At 34.9% G+C, this 19,441-nt stretch overlaps 1 protein-coding gene across 2 annotated transcripts in view; it reads right to left on the reverse strand.

The window, feature by feature from the left end:
- The window catches only part of LOC150095882 (general vesicular transport factor p115-like), a 245,709-nt gene extending 231,429 nt beyond the window's left edge, over nucleotides 1-14,280 (reverse strand). For both annotated transcript variants that reach the window (XM_090409601.1, XM_090409600.1), the window contains exon 1: nucleotides 14,169-14,280. In XM_090409601.1, the coding sequence (XP_090265727.1) occupies nucleotides 14,169-14,246 (78 nt within the window). In that variant the 5' untranslated portion in view covers nucleotides 14,247-14,280. The remainder of the gene's footprint in view (nucleotides 1-14,168) is intronic.
- Between the last annotated feature and the right edge of the window lie 5,161 nt (nucleotides 14,281-19,441).

Genomic DNA, 19,441 nt, shown 5'->3' on the forward strand with positions numbered 1-19,441 from the left:
GCTACCCCCCCCCTCCCAAAATTATCACCACACACACAAATACTGCTAGTAACATGTGCGCACTTTCTTTTTGTTCGAATTCGTTATTTTTCCAAAGTAATTATACTGTTGCAGTTTTAAGCAAAAGACAAAGGCATAGAATCTCTGATAAAATTAAAAAGACTCGCAATCGGAAACCCCGAATAATGCAGTTTAACAGCATTTGTTGTTCATAAAAAAAAAACATTCCTAAAATTGAAATGTGCGACCCACATAATCTTATTCTGCAAGGAAAGGATGCAAAATGTCATATTTATTTCAATAAATGTGAAATTATTTAAAAAATATAAATATTTGACATAATATTTCCAATGCAAACAAACATTTTGATTATTTATTTTCGCATGTGAAATTCGTTTTTATTTGGGAAGAGACACAATAAGTAAATTGTGCAGCAAAAAAGGGTCAATCCAAGAAATACAGTGCACATAACTACAATAATCCGTTAATGGATTATTGTAGTTATGGTGGGGAGGGTGGGGGGGAAGTAATTGCATTTTAACAGATGGAAGGCTGATGAAGTTTCATCAGTATTCTGCCTTTTTATTAGGTCAAAGGGATTTTGAATATATTTGCAAACAGATATATTCAATATAACTTAGCCAGTTTTGTTGTAAAAAGTGCCACATTTGAAGTAGCGGCATAATAATAAAATAGCAAAATTCATAATGCTTCAGAATAACTTGATAATACCAAAACAAGATGAGACACATCTGTAGAAATCTATTATTATTATTATTAGAGTCCTTTTAATTATGAACTCTATAAAGATATACTTAATAAATTTGTATTTTTGTATTTTTAAATAAATAAATTAGTTTCATTTTGTTCGAGATGGTTTTTGCTGGACTACCTGGACTTTTAGACTATTGTTCTTATCAATATTGTAAAAACTCGATTGTAGCTTAAATATTCCAAAGCACATTACATCATTTTTTTACTTAGGTCAAGTCCCATAAGAATGTTGTAAAAATTAACTTTGTTTGTCTCTGTATATTTTGTATTATATATTTTTGTAAATAGCCCTTTGGAAATTAACTGCATATGCTTCTTTAATCAGAATATGTTAGAGTGTTAAAAACAAAGGCAATGGTTTTCGCCAGAGCTTTATGTAATAGATCTACATGGTGTCATTAGAAAGGTTGTTTATTAAATTTTGTGTGTATGAGAAAGGCTTACAAACTCTGCATGTAAACACCTCCGAAGTTAGTCAGAAAGGTTCAAACAACTTTCCAATGGTCGGCAACTTACAATCAAAAGAAGGCACAGAAGAGAACAAAGAGTGGGCTGAACTTGAAACTTAAGATGAAAGAATCGTCTTTCATCTTAAGTTTCAAGTTCGAATTTTCATTTTAAGTTTCAAGAAAGAATCATAGAGAGAGAGAGAGGGCTTCCCATTTCCAGACGTCCAGAGAAGAGCATCCCAGTTCCAGTCTTAAGAGAATGCTTCGAGTTACCAAAAGGAGATGTTCCAATTGCCAGAGAAAAGCTTCCGGGCCAGAGAGGAATTCTGGTTGACAGTTGGTGGCAATTCGAGTTAGTGGAGGTGGCAGGAAAAAAGGAGGCAGTCGTCCAGGCATTTTTGGCAAGCCCAAGCAGAGGAGAAAAGGCGAGACAAATTACTCGAAGCACCTTTGCTCAGAAGTTTTTCTTTTTGCCATGGGAGAATAACTTTTTGCCGAGTTGTATATGAGTACCGCAGAGCGCAGTTCACTTTTGCTATTTTTCTGATGAGATATTTCTGAAGCCAGATTTCCTGAAGGAAGCTCAAGATCTGAGATGAGAGAATTGCCTTAGAACTTTTTGTGCAAGACCTTTGACTGAATGTGCAATACAGAGTTTTTGTAAGTTATATACCTTTGTACAATTCCTCTTATGTGTTTTAGTTGGACAATTAGGATTTAGATTAACAGTAACAAGAAGTGTCATTAAGAGAATCTATTGACATATTTGAAGTTGATATACAGTTTGTAAAAGTAACTTAATGGAGAGCTAGCTAACCTCTTTGCAAGTATACTAGAAGTTTAATAAGTGGAAATTGTAAACAGAGTAAATAAGTTTTTGAGTTAAAGAAAGTTTTTGCAATCATTTTGAAACACGTTCCAGAGACAACAGAGGTCTTTTTGTGTGCTGCTGCTATTTATATTAATTAGTTGGGTAAGAGCAGTTTCTATATCACATAAATAGAGCATTTGAATTTCAAGTTTATTATTATTTATAAATTAAATTGATTTTTCAGTTCATTTTTTTGTGCATCAAGATTCTAGTCATTTGAGGGTAAAATGTCGAGTAAAAAAGTGGATGTTAGTGAGCATAGCAAGTTATCGTTACTACGTTTTAACTAAAGCTGGAATTATTATGCTTATTACTGCAACTTAAAAAAATCAAAGCTGGAGTTGAATAAATCTTGTAATAAATAAATGTTGTAATTCCATAAATATGATTTTTGCTATAATTTTTATTACTGTAAATTCAAAAGTTTTACTTTTAGTGAGAATATCTGAACTTCACAGTTCATGAAGTTCCAATTTTTACCTTGATTAACAAGCTTAATTTGATTGCATTTAAATTCTTTTTTTTTAAACAAAAAAAAAACTTTTATCCTTATACTAAATTATTACCATACCTTTTAATATTTTTTCGGTATTCAGAATTTTTGTAGCAACTATGATGCTTGTCAACGAAGCTCGTCAAACAAAATCAATAATCAATACTGCAATTGAAATCTTTCACAGAAAGATTTTAATTACATCTTTCTTTAAATTAATTATGATTCAATTACATGGAATATTTAAAAGTGTAAATAATATATATATTTAGAATTACATTAAAAGATTTTAAACAATTTAGAAAATTTAATATTAAATATAAAGTATTGTAGAAGTTGCATAATTATTTATAATCCATCGATATAAGTTATCATTTATTTACATAAAATGATTTGCAAGGTTGTGAAATTCGTTTATATTTTTGGGAAATATTCTACTGAGCATAGACACAATAAATAAATTGCACCAAAATGGGTTAAATATCGTAGAACAGTAAAGGAAATTCCAAAAAACGGTAATTAAACTGATAGTTTAGTTGCCGTTATTTGGCTAGTACTTGTAAAGCAGTATACTGTATACAAGTGTATATACTTAATTATGTAATTAAAGTAGTTGTCGCAGTCGATAAGAATATTACTGTTACTCGTTTATTTTAACAAAACCAAGATACTACTGTTTCTATTTTTATATTTTTTAAGGTTTTAAAGTAATTGTTTATTTTATTTATATGTTTATTTTGGATTTAATAAATATTTATTTCGCTTTTGATAGATTAATACACATAATGATGCCAAGAAAATTTGAATCCGGAGCTAGTAAAAGAAAACGACTTAGAGAAAATGAAAAATAGCTAAATAGTCAAAAGGGTGCAATTTTGTCTTTCTTGCATTCTGAAAATGAAGAATTTTGTAGAACTGAAGTTGCACTTCACAGTTCTCAGAACGAAAACAAAACATTGGTATCGTTATCAGGAGGAGATGAAGAACATCAAAATGATGTGGAAAACATAGAGAGAGAGAGAAAGAAGTAAATGAAACAAATCAAGAGGATTCTGAAGAAAATTTTCAATCAGAGTCTGTACTTACCAGCAAGTAAGCTATCTCTTATCCTACCGATATAGCAGTGTGGCCACTTACTATTAATGAACAGTTTATTGAGCATATCTTAATAAATATGCCCCAGAATGTTGGTAAAATCGATAATTTAAAAAAGAATACCAAGAACGCAATAGAATATATGTCAGAATGTAAATATATCACATTTTTACTGAAAAAAGGCGAACGGAACAAAGGAGAAACGAGAGTGGCTAATTTTTTCAGAAACCAGCAAAGCAATTTAATGCTTTGTTTGTAAATTGTTTTCTAAGTCAAATAATAGCTTAATGAAGGGTTTTAATGACTGGGGAAATATAACACGAACCTTATGTGATCACGAGCATTCTACTGAGCATATATGAGCGATGTGCACATATCGCAAAAGAAAATCAAGTTCTGTAAATAGTTGAATTGATTGATCAAACAAATACAATCTGAAGAAAATTATTGGAGAGGTTTTAAAAAGAATAATAGCTACCATTAACTTACTGAGTAAACTAGGGCTAGCATTTAGAGGAAATACAAATGATATTTTTTCTGATTCTTGCGGAAATTATTTATCGTGTTTACATTATTTAAGTGAATTTGATGATTTTTTAAAACATCACGTGAAAATGTATGCCAACTGTGGTTCTGACAGATCAAATTATCTTTCTTACCATACTTGTGATGAATTCATAGCATTAATAGCTAAAAAACAAGAGAAATATTAATATCAGAAATTAAGGAAGCTGCTTATTTCGCAATAATACTTGATTCGACACCAGACGTTGCCCATAACGACCAACTAGCTATGATATTCAGTTATGTTGCCATAAATTCTGACATTATCAGGCTCATCAGAATTACACAACTCTAATTACCCGAAAAATTTGAGAAACATTTATCGGGTTCATCAGAATTACACAACATAATTCCTTATATTTAGAAGAGGTAGTATTAAAAAAATTAGAAGAATTATCTTTGGATATAAAAATGTGCAGAGGGCAAAGCTATGATAATGCTGCCAATATGAAAGGTATCTATACAGGTTTACAAGCTAAGCTGAAAAAACTTAGTCCTTCTGCACATTATATACCATGCTCTAGTCATTCCTTAAATTTAATTGGCAACTATGCGGTGGAATCTTGTCCGGAAGCAGTGCAATATGTTTGTTTTATTCAAAATGTATATAATTGCTTTTCATGGGGGGTTGAGACAGCCTTCCCGTGCCCCCCTCCCCCCATGGCTTCCGTGGCTCAGACGATTACTCATATTGTGTACAACTGCCCAAAGCGCCAATTTCACAGTGGTGGCCTACAAGACATCCACAAGGTGACGGATGAGGCCTTGAATTGACTTTCCAGCCTGGATCTTGACCTGTAGTTGGTATGATGGTGGCAGTGGTTATGGAGGAAACAGAAAATCATGGTCCCGTCTTGCCATGAAGACGTTATTCTCGTAATTACTCTCATAGTCCTCGTCATAGTATCAGCAGAACTCCTCATGTTAGAAGATGATGATACAGTGTGAAATGGGCATCCTCTAATGGATCAAGTTTTCTCACACAAGACACAACTGCTCTCTACTTAAACCTCAGATACAGCAACTTTTATGTTGTGAAGTGTTGTGAGAATATGCAGCCTTGTCATACTTGGTGCAGCAGGACGATAATTGTCCCTGGCTTAATTATGACATGTTACTTTTGCTTTATATTTTTTTTAAAAAAGGAAAGACTTAGAAAACAGGTTGTGCCTTTTATGTAATGAACTTTTATATGTTAAGATTTTCATCATTTATTTCTGGAAATTGTGATTGTACTTTTCACTTACCAGTTTTCATGTAGCCATAAGCTTAAATAAATAAATAAATAAATTACTTTTCATCTTCAACAATAAGATGGGGTATACTCCTTAAACATTTAGAAAAAAAATCTTTAACAGTTAAAAGACTAAGTGAAACGAGGTGGTCTGCAAGAGCTGACGCTATATTGGCTTTGAAATGTGGATATAAACAAATTAGACTCATTACTTGAACTGTCCATTTCTCCTCATGAAAAACCTATTTCTAAATTAGAGAGCTCATCATTGGCTGAACATTTTGACAAACCAGAAATAGCAATTTTAACAGTCATGCAGGACAAAATTTTACAACGAATCTCTACAAGATCCCAATATGGATTTGTTTTTAGCTAATAATTTGTTACTTTTTAGTTGATTTTATTTTAGATATAAGAAATAGTTTTGCTGTAAATGAAGAAGTGAATTTATTAACAGATGAGACAAAATTTAAAGTTGAAAAGGAAAGAGTTAACAAACGAAAAAAAATGAGTGACGAAGTTTCACAATATAATGAGATTATATTACATGGGAAAGAAAATTTCGCTGTGAACACTTTTAATGTCATTTGCAATAAGCTAATTTTGGAAATTAATGAAAGAACAAAAAGCTATTTCAACATATTAGATATGTTTGACATTTTTTTGAAGGAAGATATAGATCAAGACAAGTACAAGACTAGTATTGATAAAATTTTACTGAAGTTAAGCAATTTTTAATAATGATAAAGGAAGAAAATTCTTCAATTAAAAATATGTACAAATTTATAAACAATGGGTTAAGGTCTACTTTTTCCGAACATAGAAACAATTTTAAAAATATTTTTGACGATGCCTATTTCAAATGCAAGTGCTAAACGCTCATTTTCAGTGTTGAAACAAATAAAAAATTATTTAAGAAGCAACTCGCACCAAAATAAAACAAGTGACCTGTCGTTATTATGCACTGAATCAGATGTAATGGACTCGATCAATTATGATGACATCATAGATATATTTGCTAAAACCAAAGCCAGAAAAACCTTTTAGTTATTAATTTTTTTATTTAAATTTGAACTGATTTATTTTTATACTTTTTTAAAATGCAAATATATGTATACCAATGTTGTATTTTGTTATTAAAATGAGTTATTATGGAAATGTTGACTTTTATTTTCAATAAACTAGAAAAATGCTTATTTTTGAGGGCCTTATAATGATGTTGTGCCTCGGGCCTCCAAAAGTATAAATGCAGCCCTGCTCTCAAGGGCCACCCCTCAACAGCCCAAAGTTAAACCGATATCTATAAAAGCAGAAATGCTTCTGCTCAACTCAATACAAATGATGGTGCATTCAATTGGTATTCGCTAGAATGTGCAAGAAATAACAGCTAATTTTTCCACACCAAGAGAAATGCACACTGCACATCTATAGAAATTTGATGTTAAATGAAGAAATACTACCGGTGACATCAAGTTAGCAATCATTATAATAGACGAATATACAGAATGCAATGTAACTTATTAGTTTTCACTATCCATCGGCAAAAATGTTTTATGATTTTATTTTCATGTTTTTATTCCTAGAATTTGCATAATGTAAACAATGCAAAGCATAGTTAGAAATAAACTTAGAGAAATTCTAATTTCTTTGCAACAAGGAAAAATAGATCAACATGGATTTGTTAAGGGGTGTTCTTGCTTTAATAATATGGATGTCTTTTATAATAAAGTGACAAGAGCAGTTCATGAGGGAAAGGCATATACTGTCATTTTTTTGGATTTTGCAAAGCATTTGATAGGGTAACACATAATAAGCTGATACTTAAGTTGCTGCACATGGGTTAAGATGTCAGGTTAGTCAACTGGATTCAGGATTGGCTGTCTGATAGGTATCAGAAAGTTGTGTATGGTGGGACCATTTCAAGGAGGCAGAGGGTTATAAGTGGGGTCCCACAGGACTCAGTACTGGGACTTATATTGTTTAACTTTTATATCAATGACATTGTCAGTGGATTGCGGAGGGATATTCAGTTGTTTACGGATGATGTGAAGTTTGGCAAAGTTTTGAATTAATTCATCTATATTGATTGCAGATGCAATTTCATGCTCTATAGATATTATTGCTAGACCAGTGAGTCATTCCTGAGCCATCGTAGAGCAAGTGTAAGTTTTTGTAAGTTTTAATTTCGAGAAACTCCTTTCTGAACTTGCTAACGATACTGGCAATGTTGAAAAAATTCTCAGAGCAATAAACACATTTGGAACACTATTTTTCTAAATTATTTTTGCATACGTATGACAGGACATCTAATGAGGAAGTATTTTCTGGAATTCGCCTTGCTATTATTTGTAATTCACTAAATAAATCTGTTCCATCAATATCTCTAGAATTATCGTGTGTTAAATAATTTTCCAATATCAAATATTTTTTAAGCAGTTCTGCTGAAGTAATTTTTTGAAATTCATATATATTTAAAAGAAAACCAAACTTTTCGTTAATTGTAGACATCTGCTTAATTTTTCATCAACATATGCAACTGCAGTATCAATAACTTAAAAATAAAAATCTACCTTAAATGTTTGTTTAAAATCTGTTACGAATTCATCCTCTGCTTCATACACAAATTGTTTCTTTTTTTTTCCCTAAGTCTAACGGTTTCTTGTTCAAAATTATGCATTACATCTTTTCAAATTCATCCTCATTTCGGATTTTCATTAAGAAATTCTTTGTATCATTAATACAAAGTACATTAATACTTATTTCAGTCTTTTATTATTAATCAAGGTTTTACTAATTTTTTTCGAAGGTTGTAATTTTTCCCTGAATTATGTAGCAAAATCTGACATCCCGAAGTCTTAGCATCCCTAGGCGATTGCCTAGGTTCGCCTAATGATAAAACCGGCCCTGATACTATGCATTATGGGAAGGGTCACTACCCAGACCGGTTTCCAACTTTACTGAGGTCTCATCAGCAGGAGCCAGACCCAGAGGTGATACAAAGATTGAAGAAATGCAGAAGTCATATTTTCATATATCAGTAGTCAAAAGATGCCGCAACTCTAATCCAGAGTATTACAATACTCTGGATTAGAGATAGATGGTGGAAGCTTTTCCACTTGGTTATACTAGAAAGTAATGATACCAAGAAATTATATTCTTGGTTTAATCCTTTATCAAAGTGTAAGCAAACAAAGTTGACACCTGAAGTATTTTCAGGTATGGCCAGTCTTCAAAATACTTCAGGTGTAAACTTTATTTGCTTACACTTGGATAAAGGATTAAACCAAGAATATAATTTCTTGGTATCTTTAATTTATAGTATAACCAAGTGAAAAAACTTCCAACAGTTGCTACTGTAGTTAATTTTTTTTCATGCTATTACCAGATCCAACACTCTGACCATATTTATTGTATATAACTTATGCATAGTTTCTTTTTTCTTCATATTTTACTTACTATTCTATGTAAAGTTCACTTACCAAATTTAAGATGTTCTCATTTGTAATGTATCCTAATTTGTTGTAAATAATGTTGTACCACTTACTTACTACTGTATCACGTGTTTGGATACGAAATAAATAATAATCTAACACTCTCAAACCCCTGGGTCCTTTCATCATGTGCTGTTTCAGGTAATTATCCCTTAGTAACCAGTGGCATATTTAGGTATTTGCCGCCCCTATGGGCAGGTCATGATCCAAACCTCCAGTGACTGAAGTTGCTATAGAATCCCACTTGCTTCACATCACGTAACTTTCTTCTGGTTGGTGTCATTTTCAATTTCGGACAAAGTGGAAATTATTTCTGTCCATCCCTCACGAAGACTCCAACAGGCATCGTCACGAGCTGACCAACGAGTAGGCAAAGGATGTTTGAACTTTCTTTGATGCTTTCTTAGAACACTCCACCGATGTGATGAAGATGTGAAAAATGCGTATTTCTGAAGGACATCAAAAAATGCAGAAAGTACCAATTTGAGACTGAGAATATCCAGCTCACGGTATGAATTCTGCCAATGGATTTATTTCAAGAATTCTTGCTTGCAGTCCTGTGTACTTGCCTGACATGTTACTAGCATTATCATATGCCTGCCCTCCGCAATTTGCTACATCAAACCCAAGCTCGTTTAGTGAAGTCAATACTGCCTCTTGTAACTTCAGATTTGTGACTTACGTTAGGAATGAAAAGCAAGAAACGTTCCACAGAAGTTCCATGTTATTTAATTAATTAATACGTAATTAATTCGTACAATGAAGGACAGCTGATCAACATGAGATGAGTCTAGTGTTGAGTCAACACTTATGGAATAGTACTATGCTATTTTAAGTTCTTCCACAATAAATTTGATTACTTTCTCACCCGTTATTTTAATAAATTCTCATGCGTGGCAAAGGAAAGATAGGAAACGAAACTTTTTCCTTTTTTTTTCCCCCGATTTTGGCAATGTGCTCAGCAAGAAAGGGATCAAATTCACTAATGCCTAGTGCCTTTGTGTCGAGTTACCGACAACAATACAGTAGCTTTCCATGCACGTGTCTCAGTCTGTATAATTATGCAGAATCTGATTACATGCCAATATGCTTGCAGACTAAACTTACAATGAGGAAAAGAAAAATATTTCTCTACTTGTGAGTAGATGCGGCATATAAGGAACATGTTATAACTAAAAAATGAGAGCCTGGACTTCAACTCCATAGTTGAAATCTCCCATGATAATTGCTTGGCTTGCACTCATTATGCTAATCTAATGATGCATGTCATCCACATCTTCTTTTGGATCCCCAAGGTCTATAACAGCAACCAACAATACATTTTGTCCTATTGGCTTCTATCTCACACCAGACAGCATAAAATGAAATTTTTGATGATTGAAGTTCTTCAGCTACCATTAATAATGCCCTTCCTTCTGCCCTATTTCTTTGATATAATATCCATTACATTCAATCCCTATAACTACGAGGGTTGTTTGAAAAGTCTGGTAAATTTCCAATAGATGGTGACACAATTCATTCATACCAATGTTGGCACATATCTTTTTCAAGACCCCTGGCAAAATTTTAGCCACATCTGACACGTAGCTCTCGTTTGGCAAACATTTAAAATGACCATGTTCGCATTTTTCATAAAAATGGAGAAAAATGAATTTCGTGCAGTGATAAAACACTTTTATTTGAAGAAGTGGACAGCCATGCAGATCAAAGCTCAGATAGATGCAGTTCACGTAGACTCTGCACCAGCATTAAAGACTATTTTTGGATAAATGAGTTTAAACGTGGTTGTAAGTCCATCGAAGATTAAGTGTGCTCCAGATGCCCGACTGAGGTCACTACTAAGGAAATGATTGACAAAATCCATGATATCGTCATTGAAGACCGGCGAGTGAAAGTGCATGAGATTATAGGCATCTCAACTGAATGGATGTATAATATCGTGCAAAAAGCACATGAAAAAGTTGTGTGCGCGATGGGTGCCACGATTGTTGACTCTCGATCAAAAATGCATGTGAAAAGACATTTCAATGCAGAGTTTACCATGGTCATGAACTGCGGTGTCTAAACATTTTGTGTCGATTCATGACTGTAGATGAAACTTGGATCCACCACTACACACCTGAGTCCAAGAAGAAGTCAAAACAGTGGACAATGCCTGGTGAAAGAGCACCAAAAAAAATCATTTTGTCAACTGGGAAGGTGATGGCCATTGTTTTTGGGGATTCCCAAGGAATTACCATGATAGACTATTTTTGAAAAGGGTAAGACGATAACAGGAGTCTATCATGCATTACTGTTGGACCATTTAAAAGAACTAGAGAAAAAACAGCCAAGATTGGTGCACAAAAAAAGCGCTCTCATCAAGACAATGCACCGTCCCACACATCAGCCATCAGAATTGCAAAATTGCACGAATTGAGGTTTGAATTGGTTCCACATCCACCGTATTCTCCGGACTTGGCCCCATGTGACTTCTTGTTCCCAAACTTGAAAATTTGGCTCAGTGGGAAAAAATTTTCTTCAAACAAGGATGTCATCAAGGCTGTTGACTATTTTGCAGAATTTGACAAATTCTACTTTTTAGATGGGATGAAAAAATTGGAAACTTGCTGGACTAAATGTGTAGACCTTGATGGAGACTATGTTGAGGAATAAAGGTGATTTTTTCAAAAAAAATGCGTTTAACTTATTTTTTTACCAAACTTTTCAAACAACCCTTGTTCATCATTCTCTGACAACCAGGTCTCACTGATTGACCAATAATGTCAATACCTGCCCATTCAAATTCAGAACTTGAGAAACTGCACCCAGCTCTTTGCAATCAACCCATACTTATCTATTCTAGGGGTGGCCATTTCTGCATAGTCATTCCTGAACTCACACTCAATTGCCCCAGGGATGGCTATACATACACTTGATTGCTTGTCCCAGTTTTGCACTGAGCAACACCTTCTCCAAGCACCTAACTCCAAAACCATTTAAGTGCAGTCCATCAGGCATATACGGGTCCTTACATCAAATTCACTCTACATGTCTATAAACCGTATGCCATTCCTCCTGCACAATCTTCTCATTGACAATTATGGCCATGCTTCTCAATTCTGTCCTATCATACGAAAGAGGCAGACTCACTTTACTTTAATCTTTACTTTCTTACTCTTCGTGTTTGTTTCTTCTAACAACCTCTTTTATATCTTCTCTCGTTGCATATTTCTCACCTTTCAAACTTGTGCATGCCAAAACAATTAACTTGTTCACCTCTTTCTTTTGCAAATTTAAAGCTTCACTAACACCCTTTATCTATCAAACCTAGAAACTGTGTTCGTCACTTTCTCATTAAGTATACCTCTTGTCGTCGAATCCCCATACAATATCTCTTTTCTCCTGATTTCTTACACTTTTATGCTTTTCCCCTCTTTTCCACTCTTTCTTTCTTTCTTTCATTCTCTAACCTTCTGTACCAGCTGTTTCTCCAGTCACTCAAGCTCACGTTTTGTCCTGTGAAGAAATCTACGCAAGTGTGCAATTTCTTTCTGCGCTGGCATCTAATCATCTACATCATTACATTCGACCACTTCCTTCAAAGTCTCATTCATACTTTGTGCACTACCATTCTCTGCGTCTGCTACATTCTCCACCGTCTAGCTTTATATCCATAATATTAGTCACTTCATTCTTTCACTCCTGACACCACTTGCATTTCTTATACTCACAAAACATTTCTGACCAAAATTCTCTCCATTCTCTCTCTCATACCACGTAACTATTCACTCTCAGCAATGAATACAATCAACACACATCGCGCTAAATCCTGCACGTTGATATTAGTCAAAATTGATGTCTTGGTTGCCATTTTTCTTGTATGACCAATGTTTTTCTTGTATGAAAAAAAAGTGCCATAATGAAAAATGTTTTTGCCAGATTAAGATCCAGCCTGTTGGTTAGAGAGCATATACTATCTGCTCAGCCAAACAGGTCAGTGAATTAAGAATAACTGACTGGCAAATTTATCTTCCCAATTTGATTCATGAATCTGGAGATGATGCAGCTTCAATTTTTATCTAAAATATTTTACATTACTTTAATGCAAAATGACCTTGTGATAAGGAAAAATAAATTCAGAATGTAATTTGTAATATACAATAATCTTATAGTATGCCTTTAATATTAACCAGAAGCTGTAAATTGTTTATTGCAGATTTTAAGATATTCAGATTGCATCAGCTTTTTATCCAGCTATTTCAGCCATTTTCTGTTCATTACTGGACAAAAAGTCATCGCATCCTAAACCGCATGCATAGCAATTAGTGAAAGGGACCCCCACCTTTTTTTTTTCTATCCATAACCATGTACTATGAAGCCACACTCTCCCTCTCTACCTTCTCCCACAGTTTCAAATTACCACTTTTCTGCAAATCTTGTCATTCTTTCATGCAGTTTTACATCTTTTCCTATATTTATTTTTCAGTTTCCTCTCAAAAATCTGTTATTCATCTCCAAAACGTTTAGTTGTTATTGTTGTTTAAATTTGTCTTGCCAATGCAAAACCCATGATTGGATATTATTATTACCTGAACTTGTTGGCATAGTCTACAACTACTAACTATAGTGCATATTTTTCCTGCTTGTATATATTGAGAAAATGAATACTTTTTTTTATTTTTATGAAAATTGGCGTTAATGTTTAAAATCATCACATTTTAAAACAGTTCAAATATTCTCCTAAAATCATTTTATTACCGTGTGGTTTGTCGAAATGTATGTGTTTTTAGTAAACGTTTAATAATACAAATGCACATAAGTTTTCGTTCAATTTTCCTGCGTTTGTATAGTCTGTTATCATTATTATCATGCCAACTCACCGTGTTTCAATATTGAAAGATATTAAAACGTTTATGTATAACGTGTATCGATAAATAAACCTAGACATTGTTTGTGTGTGTGTGTGTGTACAAATATTATTAGCGAAAAAATAATAGAATAATAAACTGACTGAAGAAAGCATATATGAAGTTATACGCCACTTAAGAAAACGAAAATTTGAATGGGGAAAAAATGGTAATCTGCTAAAACGTCAAAACAGAGTAAACAGATATGGTAGGATAAAACCACTGTACGTAAAACATACAGCAAACAACATAAACAGTGTTGGGATATTTTAAAAAATATTCAGGTAAATATCAGGATATAAACTAACTGTTTCTGCTCCTGTTACTTGGTGCGGATCTTGAGGAGCACCCAGCACAGACTTCAAACCACTTTTAAAATACTCCATGATTTAACAGTACAGCGTGGCCGCATACTACTCGTGGTCTTTAACCAACTGCTAAATAATAACGCCACCTATTGATATTTTCCCTACTCATACTATCAAAATTCGGGAAGTAGGAAACACCGGTGAACATATACATGAAGATTGTTGACATTACTGAAACTGGAATCGAGTGTAATCGGTATACTATTTTTAGGAATGACAGAACAGATAAGAGAGGAGAAGTACAACTAATGATATCAGACAACCTAAGTCCAGTTAGAATAGAAACGCAAGAAAAGAATGATGGTAAGAATGTCTTATGTAGCAGCAGAGGCGTAGCTACGGGAGGGCGGTCCTCCCCGCGCGGCACTTTGAACCTTTTTGAACTTTTGCAGTTAATTCTAAAATACAGTCTCGAGAACTAATTTCCAAATATTGTAATACTATTGCGAATTTTCCTCACAATTGCTGTAAGTGTTGCTAGTTGTGAGAGGAGTTTTTCTAAATAAAATTGATTAAGAATTATCTACATTACTATGAAATAGACTTCGCCAATGTCATCGACGATTTTGCTAACAGAAAAGCAATAAAAATAACATTTTAGAATGTTGAAATTAAAGTTTTACTTCAAAAATAAACATAGTGTTTTAATTTGTTTCCTTCTGCGTCGTTTTGACTTTTTGTAGTATTGAGAGGGGCGACAAACTCAGGGACCGCCCCGAGCGCAAAAGCTCTAGCTACACCACTGTGTAGCGATGAGTTTAAGGCTATCTGGTGGCATGATGATGGTATGATGAAATTAATCATCAATTTGTCCTGATGGGTACTTAACCAGTGATCATTATGGTGGACTTTAATTGTTCAAACACAGATTGGGTAGAGGAGATATCTCATGATAAAAATGAAACAGAATTTACTGAGTTGTTATTCTCAAGCAGCATATGATAGAAGGGACTCGAGGTGTAAGAATGTTGTCAGATTTGTTTAGAGCGTCAGAATGAATCTTTGTTAAGAATGTGATTATATCAGCACCAGTTGGTGATAGTGATCATGCGGTTCTTTCTTAGGAAGTATCTGATGGAAAAGATGCTCTGATTAGAACATGTTGCATCTGAAATACAAAGCTGGAAATTGTGATCAACTTAAGAGGATACTATCTTTGGACCCATGGTATCAGTTATTTAATTGAAAAGATATCAGCAATGCATGTGAATCTTTGAAAAAGTGCTTAAATAAGGTGCTATCTGAATGTATCCCTAGAGTTCGAAGAATAAATAAGATGTAAGTGAAATGAAGTATTGTGCAAAAAAGCTACCGAAGTACGAAAAGAAATTGGCCATGCAGGCTAAAGGCAATCCAAAAGAATATTATCGTTATGCTGCAAGTAAACACAAAAAAAAATAATAAATGTGGAAGATTAACTTTACTGACTACAGAGAGCCTGTGTAGCTCAGTGAATGTGGCGTTTGCACACCACGGCGCTTGACTACACGAAGGAAGACTTGCTTTCGAGTCTAGTCGGCGACTAGAGACAATTTTTCTAAGCCTTTTTTTGATCCGGTTCCCGAATTAGACGATCTTTGGCATGGGCAAGTGAGTTTTTCGTCCCGTAAACTCAAGAAAATCGACCATAGAACCGACATTATTTCAGACATTAAATATATTGTGTTAGGGTTAGAGACCACAAGATGGCGGCAATTGTTGAGCCGTCTCTCTTCACTCCGTGCCTCTTAATTAGGAATAGTCTTGGGCCAGTTATCTCACATTGAGTACCAGTGGAGATTGAACTGCCCACTGAGTCTCCAAAAGTTAGATAGGGATAAAACGACCTCGAGTACTCCCTATACGGGAATAAAAGGAGTTAGCTGATTTATTTATTATTATTTTTTTGACTACAGGTGGTAATTTATTGTCAGAAAATAATGAAATTGTTCAATTAATAATTAATAACTACTAAAACACATCAACAGGTGTATGTAACAAGGTGCGTAGTACTACTGCACTGGATGAAGAGTTAAAGGTGCATAACGAGGACACGAATTCAGCAATAGGGACAGGTGGAATGTCAGACTGTATGGTAAAAGCATGTTCAGCCAAATTGGCTAAGCCTTTGACATGTTTGTATAACTTACATCACAGATTAGGAAAGATACTATAGGAACAGAAGGAATGTATGGTGGTTCCGTTGTACAAAGGTGGTGCAAAAACATCGATTTTTGCGCTATTCACTTATCAGTATCTCTGGTGTCATTGAAGTTTATAGAGAAGTTGGTAAGAACTCGCATACAGAAATGGGTAGACAGAAAAGCTATATTCTACAAAGAGTGGGTTTGCAAGAAAAAGGTCATATTTAACAATTTGTTTATTTATGACAATATTATGGCCGAATTGGATAAAGTGTATGGATAAACTATGATAAAGTTGGATTTTGCTAAGGCATCTGACAGAACACCACACCAAATGCTGTTGCATAAACTGCAGAACATGGGATTGGAATATATACTCTTGACTTGGATCAGTGGATAATTGAATCAAAAAGGATACATGTGGGTGTGAATCTTCCAGATTTCGGATAACCAGAGGTGTACCTCAGGGCTCAGCTCTTGGGCCATTGCTGTTGAATGCATTCATTAATGAAATTGGGAGGGATCTAATTGGAGATGTGCAATTGTTTGCCAATGATACGAAGATAGGCAAGCAATCGGGGATACTACTGCAGCACTTACAAAATGATTTAAATAAACTGGAGATTTAGGCAAACGAAAATGTCTGTTAGTTTAATGTTAAAGTGTAAAGTTATGTACTTTTGCGTGATTACAGTTCCAGAGGCATATTGTATTATTGGCGGGGTTATGCTACAAGAAACTGAAGAGGCAAGGGATCTTGGCATATTAGTAGATAGGAATTTGAACTTCAAAGGTTACATTGCAAAAGTTGCAAGTACTCAAAAGATACTTGCGAGGTTGAAGCATGTAAGGATAAAGAAGCCATTTTGCCTCTTTATAAGGCTTTGATAATACCACATCTGAATTATTGTGCGCAGATTTGGTCTCCCAGATTCCAAGAGGAAAAAGAAGCTGTGGAAATGGAGCAAAAAGAGTTACAAAGATTATATCCAGATTATGGGATTTAGGTTATGACAGATTACGAGTATGTGGATTGCAGACTCTGGTTAACAGTAGAAAATGCGGTGATATGATAGAAATCTATAAACTTTTGAATGTGTATTATGGGGTATCGGCTGATGAAATTTTTCGTTATATGGAAGGTTGGGAGAAAACACAGGGGCATCCATGGAAGTTAAGTTTGTTCAAAGTCAAGACACAGGTAAGAGCAAAGCTTTTCCCTCACAGACCAGTGAGTGAGTGGAATAGTTTGCTTTTAGAGGTAGTGAGGCATCCAATGTTAATGAATTTAAGAGAAGATGCCTGTGTAGCTCAATGGAAGTGCCGCTTGAGTCCTCTCCGCTTGGTCGCTCGACGTTTGACTTAAGTTCAAGTCTAGTGGCCGACTGGAGGAACTTTTTCTAAGCCTTTCTTCAACCGGCTCCCGATCGATCTCTGGCACAGGCAAGACCGTTTTTCCACCCGGAAACTCAAGAAAATCGACCGTAGTACCCACATCTTGTTAGGGTTATGTACCAAGAGATGGCAGCACTTGTTTGCTATCCTCTTCATCGGTGGCTGCTATAATTAGTGATGGACATGGGCCAGCTATCTTTGATTTGGCTACTGGTGGAGGAACTTTTTCTAAGCCTTTCTTCAACCGGCTCCCGATCGATCTCTGGCACAGGCAAGAGGGTTTTTCCACCCGGAAACTCAAGAAAATCGACCGTAGTACCCACATTATTTTAGACATTGACATATCTTGTTAGGGTTATGTACCAAGAGATGGCAGCACTTGTTTGCTATCCTTTTCATCGGTGGCTGCTATAATTAGTGATGGACATGGGCCAGCTATCTTTGATTTGGCTACTGGTGGAGATTGAACTGCCCACTCGGTCTCCAAAAGCTAGATAGTGTATAAAGGCCTCGCCTACTCCTATAAGGGAATAAAAGGCATCAGCTGATTTTTTTATGACAACTGGTTTGGGTGATTTATAGCTGCCCTCGATGAGTCGTTGACTCCCTAGTGGTATCAGATAATAATAATAATCATTTAATGCCTTTTATTCCCTTATTGGGAGTAGGTGAGATCTTCAAACCCTATATTGCCTTCGGAGACTGAGTGAGAAGTTCAGTCTTCATTTGCAGCCAATATCATATATCTTGCCCGCAATTTTCACTAATTATAAGCAGCAACCAATGAAGAGACGGACAAACAAGTGCTTCCATCTTGACATGTAATTCTAACAGCATATGTTACTGTCTGAAATGATGAGTGTTCTACGGTCGATTTTCTTGAATTTATGGGACCAAAAATCCCATCAGGATTAACTTAACTGGGTAATTTATTGTCAGAAAATAATAAAATTGTTAAATTAAGAAGTGCTCACTTTACTGCGATATTTCTCCTAGAGAGTTTCTGGGAGATAAAAACCGACTTGCCCATTCCAGTGATCAACTAACTCAGGAACCTGTCGAGTATAGGCTTACAAAAAGTTCTTCCAGTCGGACTAGACTTGAATTTAATTCTACCTTCGGGCGGCCCAGCGCAGAGGATGCAAGAACCGCTTTCACTGAGGTACACGAGCTTCTAATAATAATAATTTGGCTATCCAAGTCATATGACAATCAGACATCATGACATTTCAAAAGGTTTTTATTGAAACTTTCCACACGACAACCAACAGTCGTTAAGTGGAAGGGGTACTTAAAAGGGGAGATATGCTGCCATCCCCCTACTGGTAGCATATGCCCTACCACATTCTAAATAAGCACTATTTTTCTGCCCTGCATTTAATAAAATATAAAAAAGATATACATTGCTTCAAAATAAGTCATCAGACAACCTCATGCACAAGGTGCATCATTCCATGTAATTAGTCAAGTGTTTGTAGCCAGTATACACCAAAGAAATATGATGCTCCCAAATCAGTGCAAGCTGAGTCCAGGCGAAATGGCTGCGAGAAGGGAACTGATAGAGTTTGGAACAGATGTTGTGATAAGATGCCATATTGCAGGCCTATCCGTTCGTCAAATTGTTGATAAATGGGACCATTCCAGGTCAACGATCAGTGATGAAGTTCAGGTATCCAACTGCAAGTGTGCTGTCTG

This window comes from Typopeltis vanoorti, chromosome 19 (genome assembly GCF_054136105.1).
Source record: "Typopeltis vanoorti isolate ZY-2024b chromosome 19, IOZ_Tvanoo_1.0, whole genome shotgun sequence".
Taxonomy (NCBI): domain Eukaryota; kingdom Metazoa; phylum Arthropoda; class Arachnida; order Uropygi; family Thelyphonidae; genus Typopeltis; species Typopeltis vanoorti.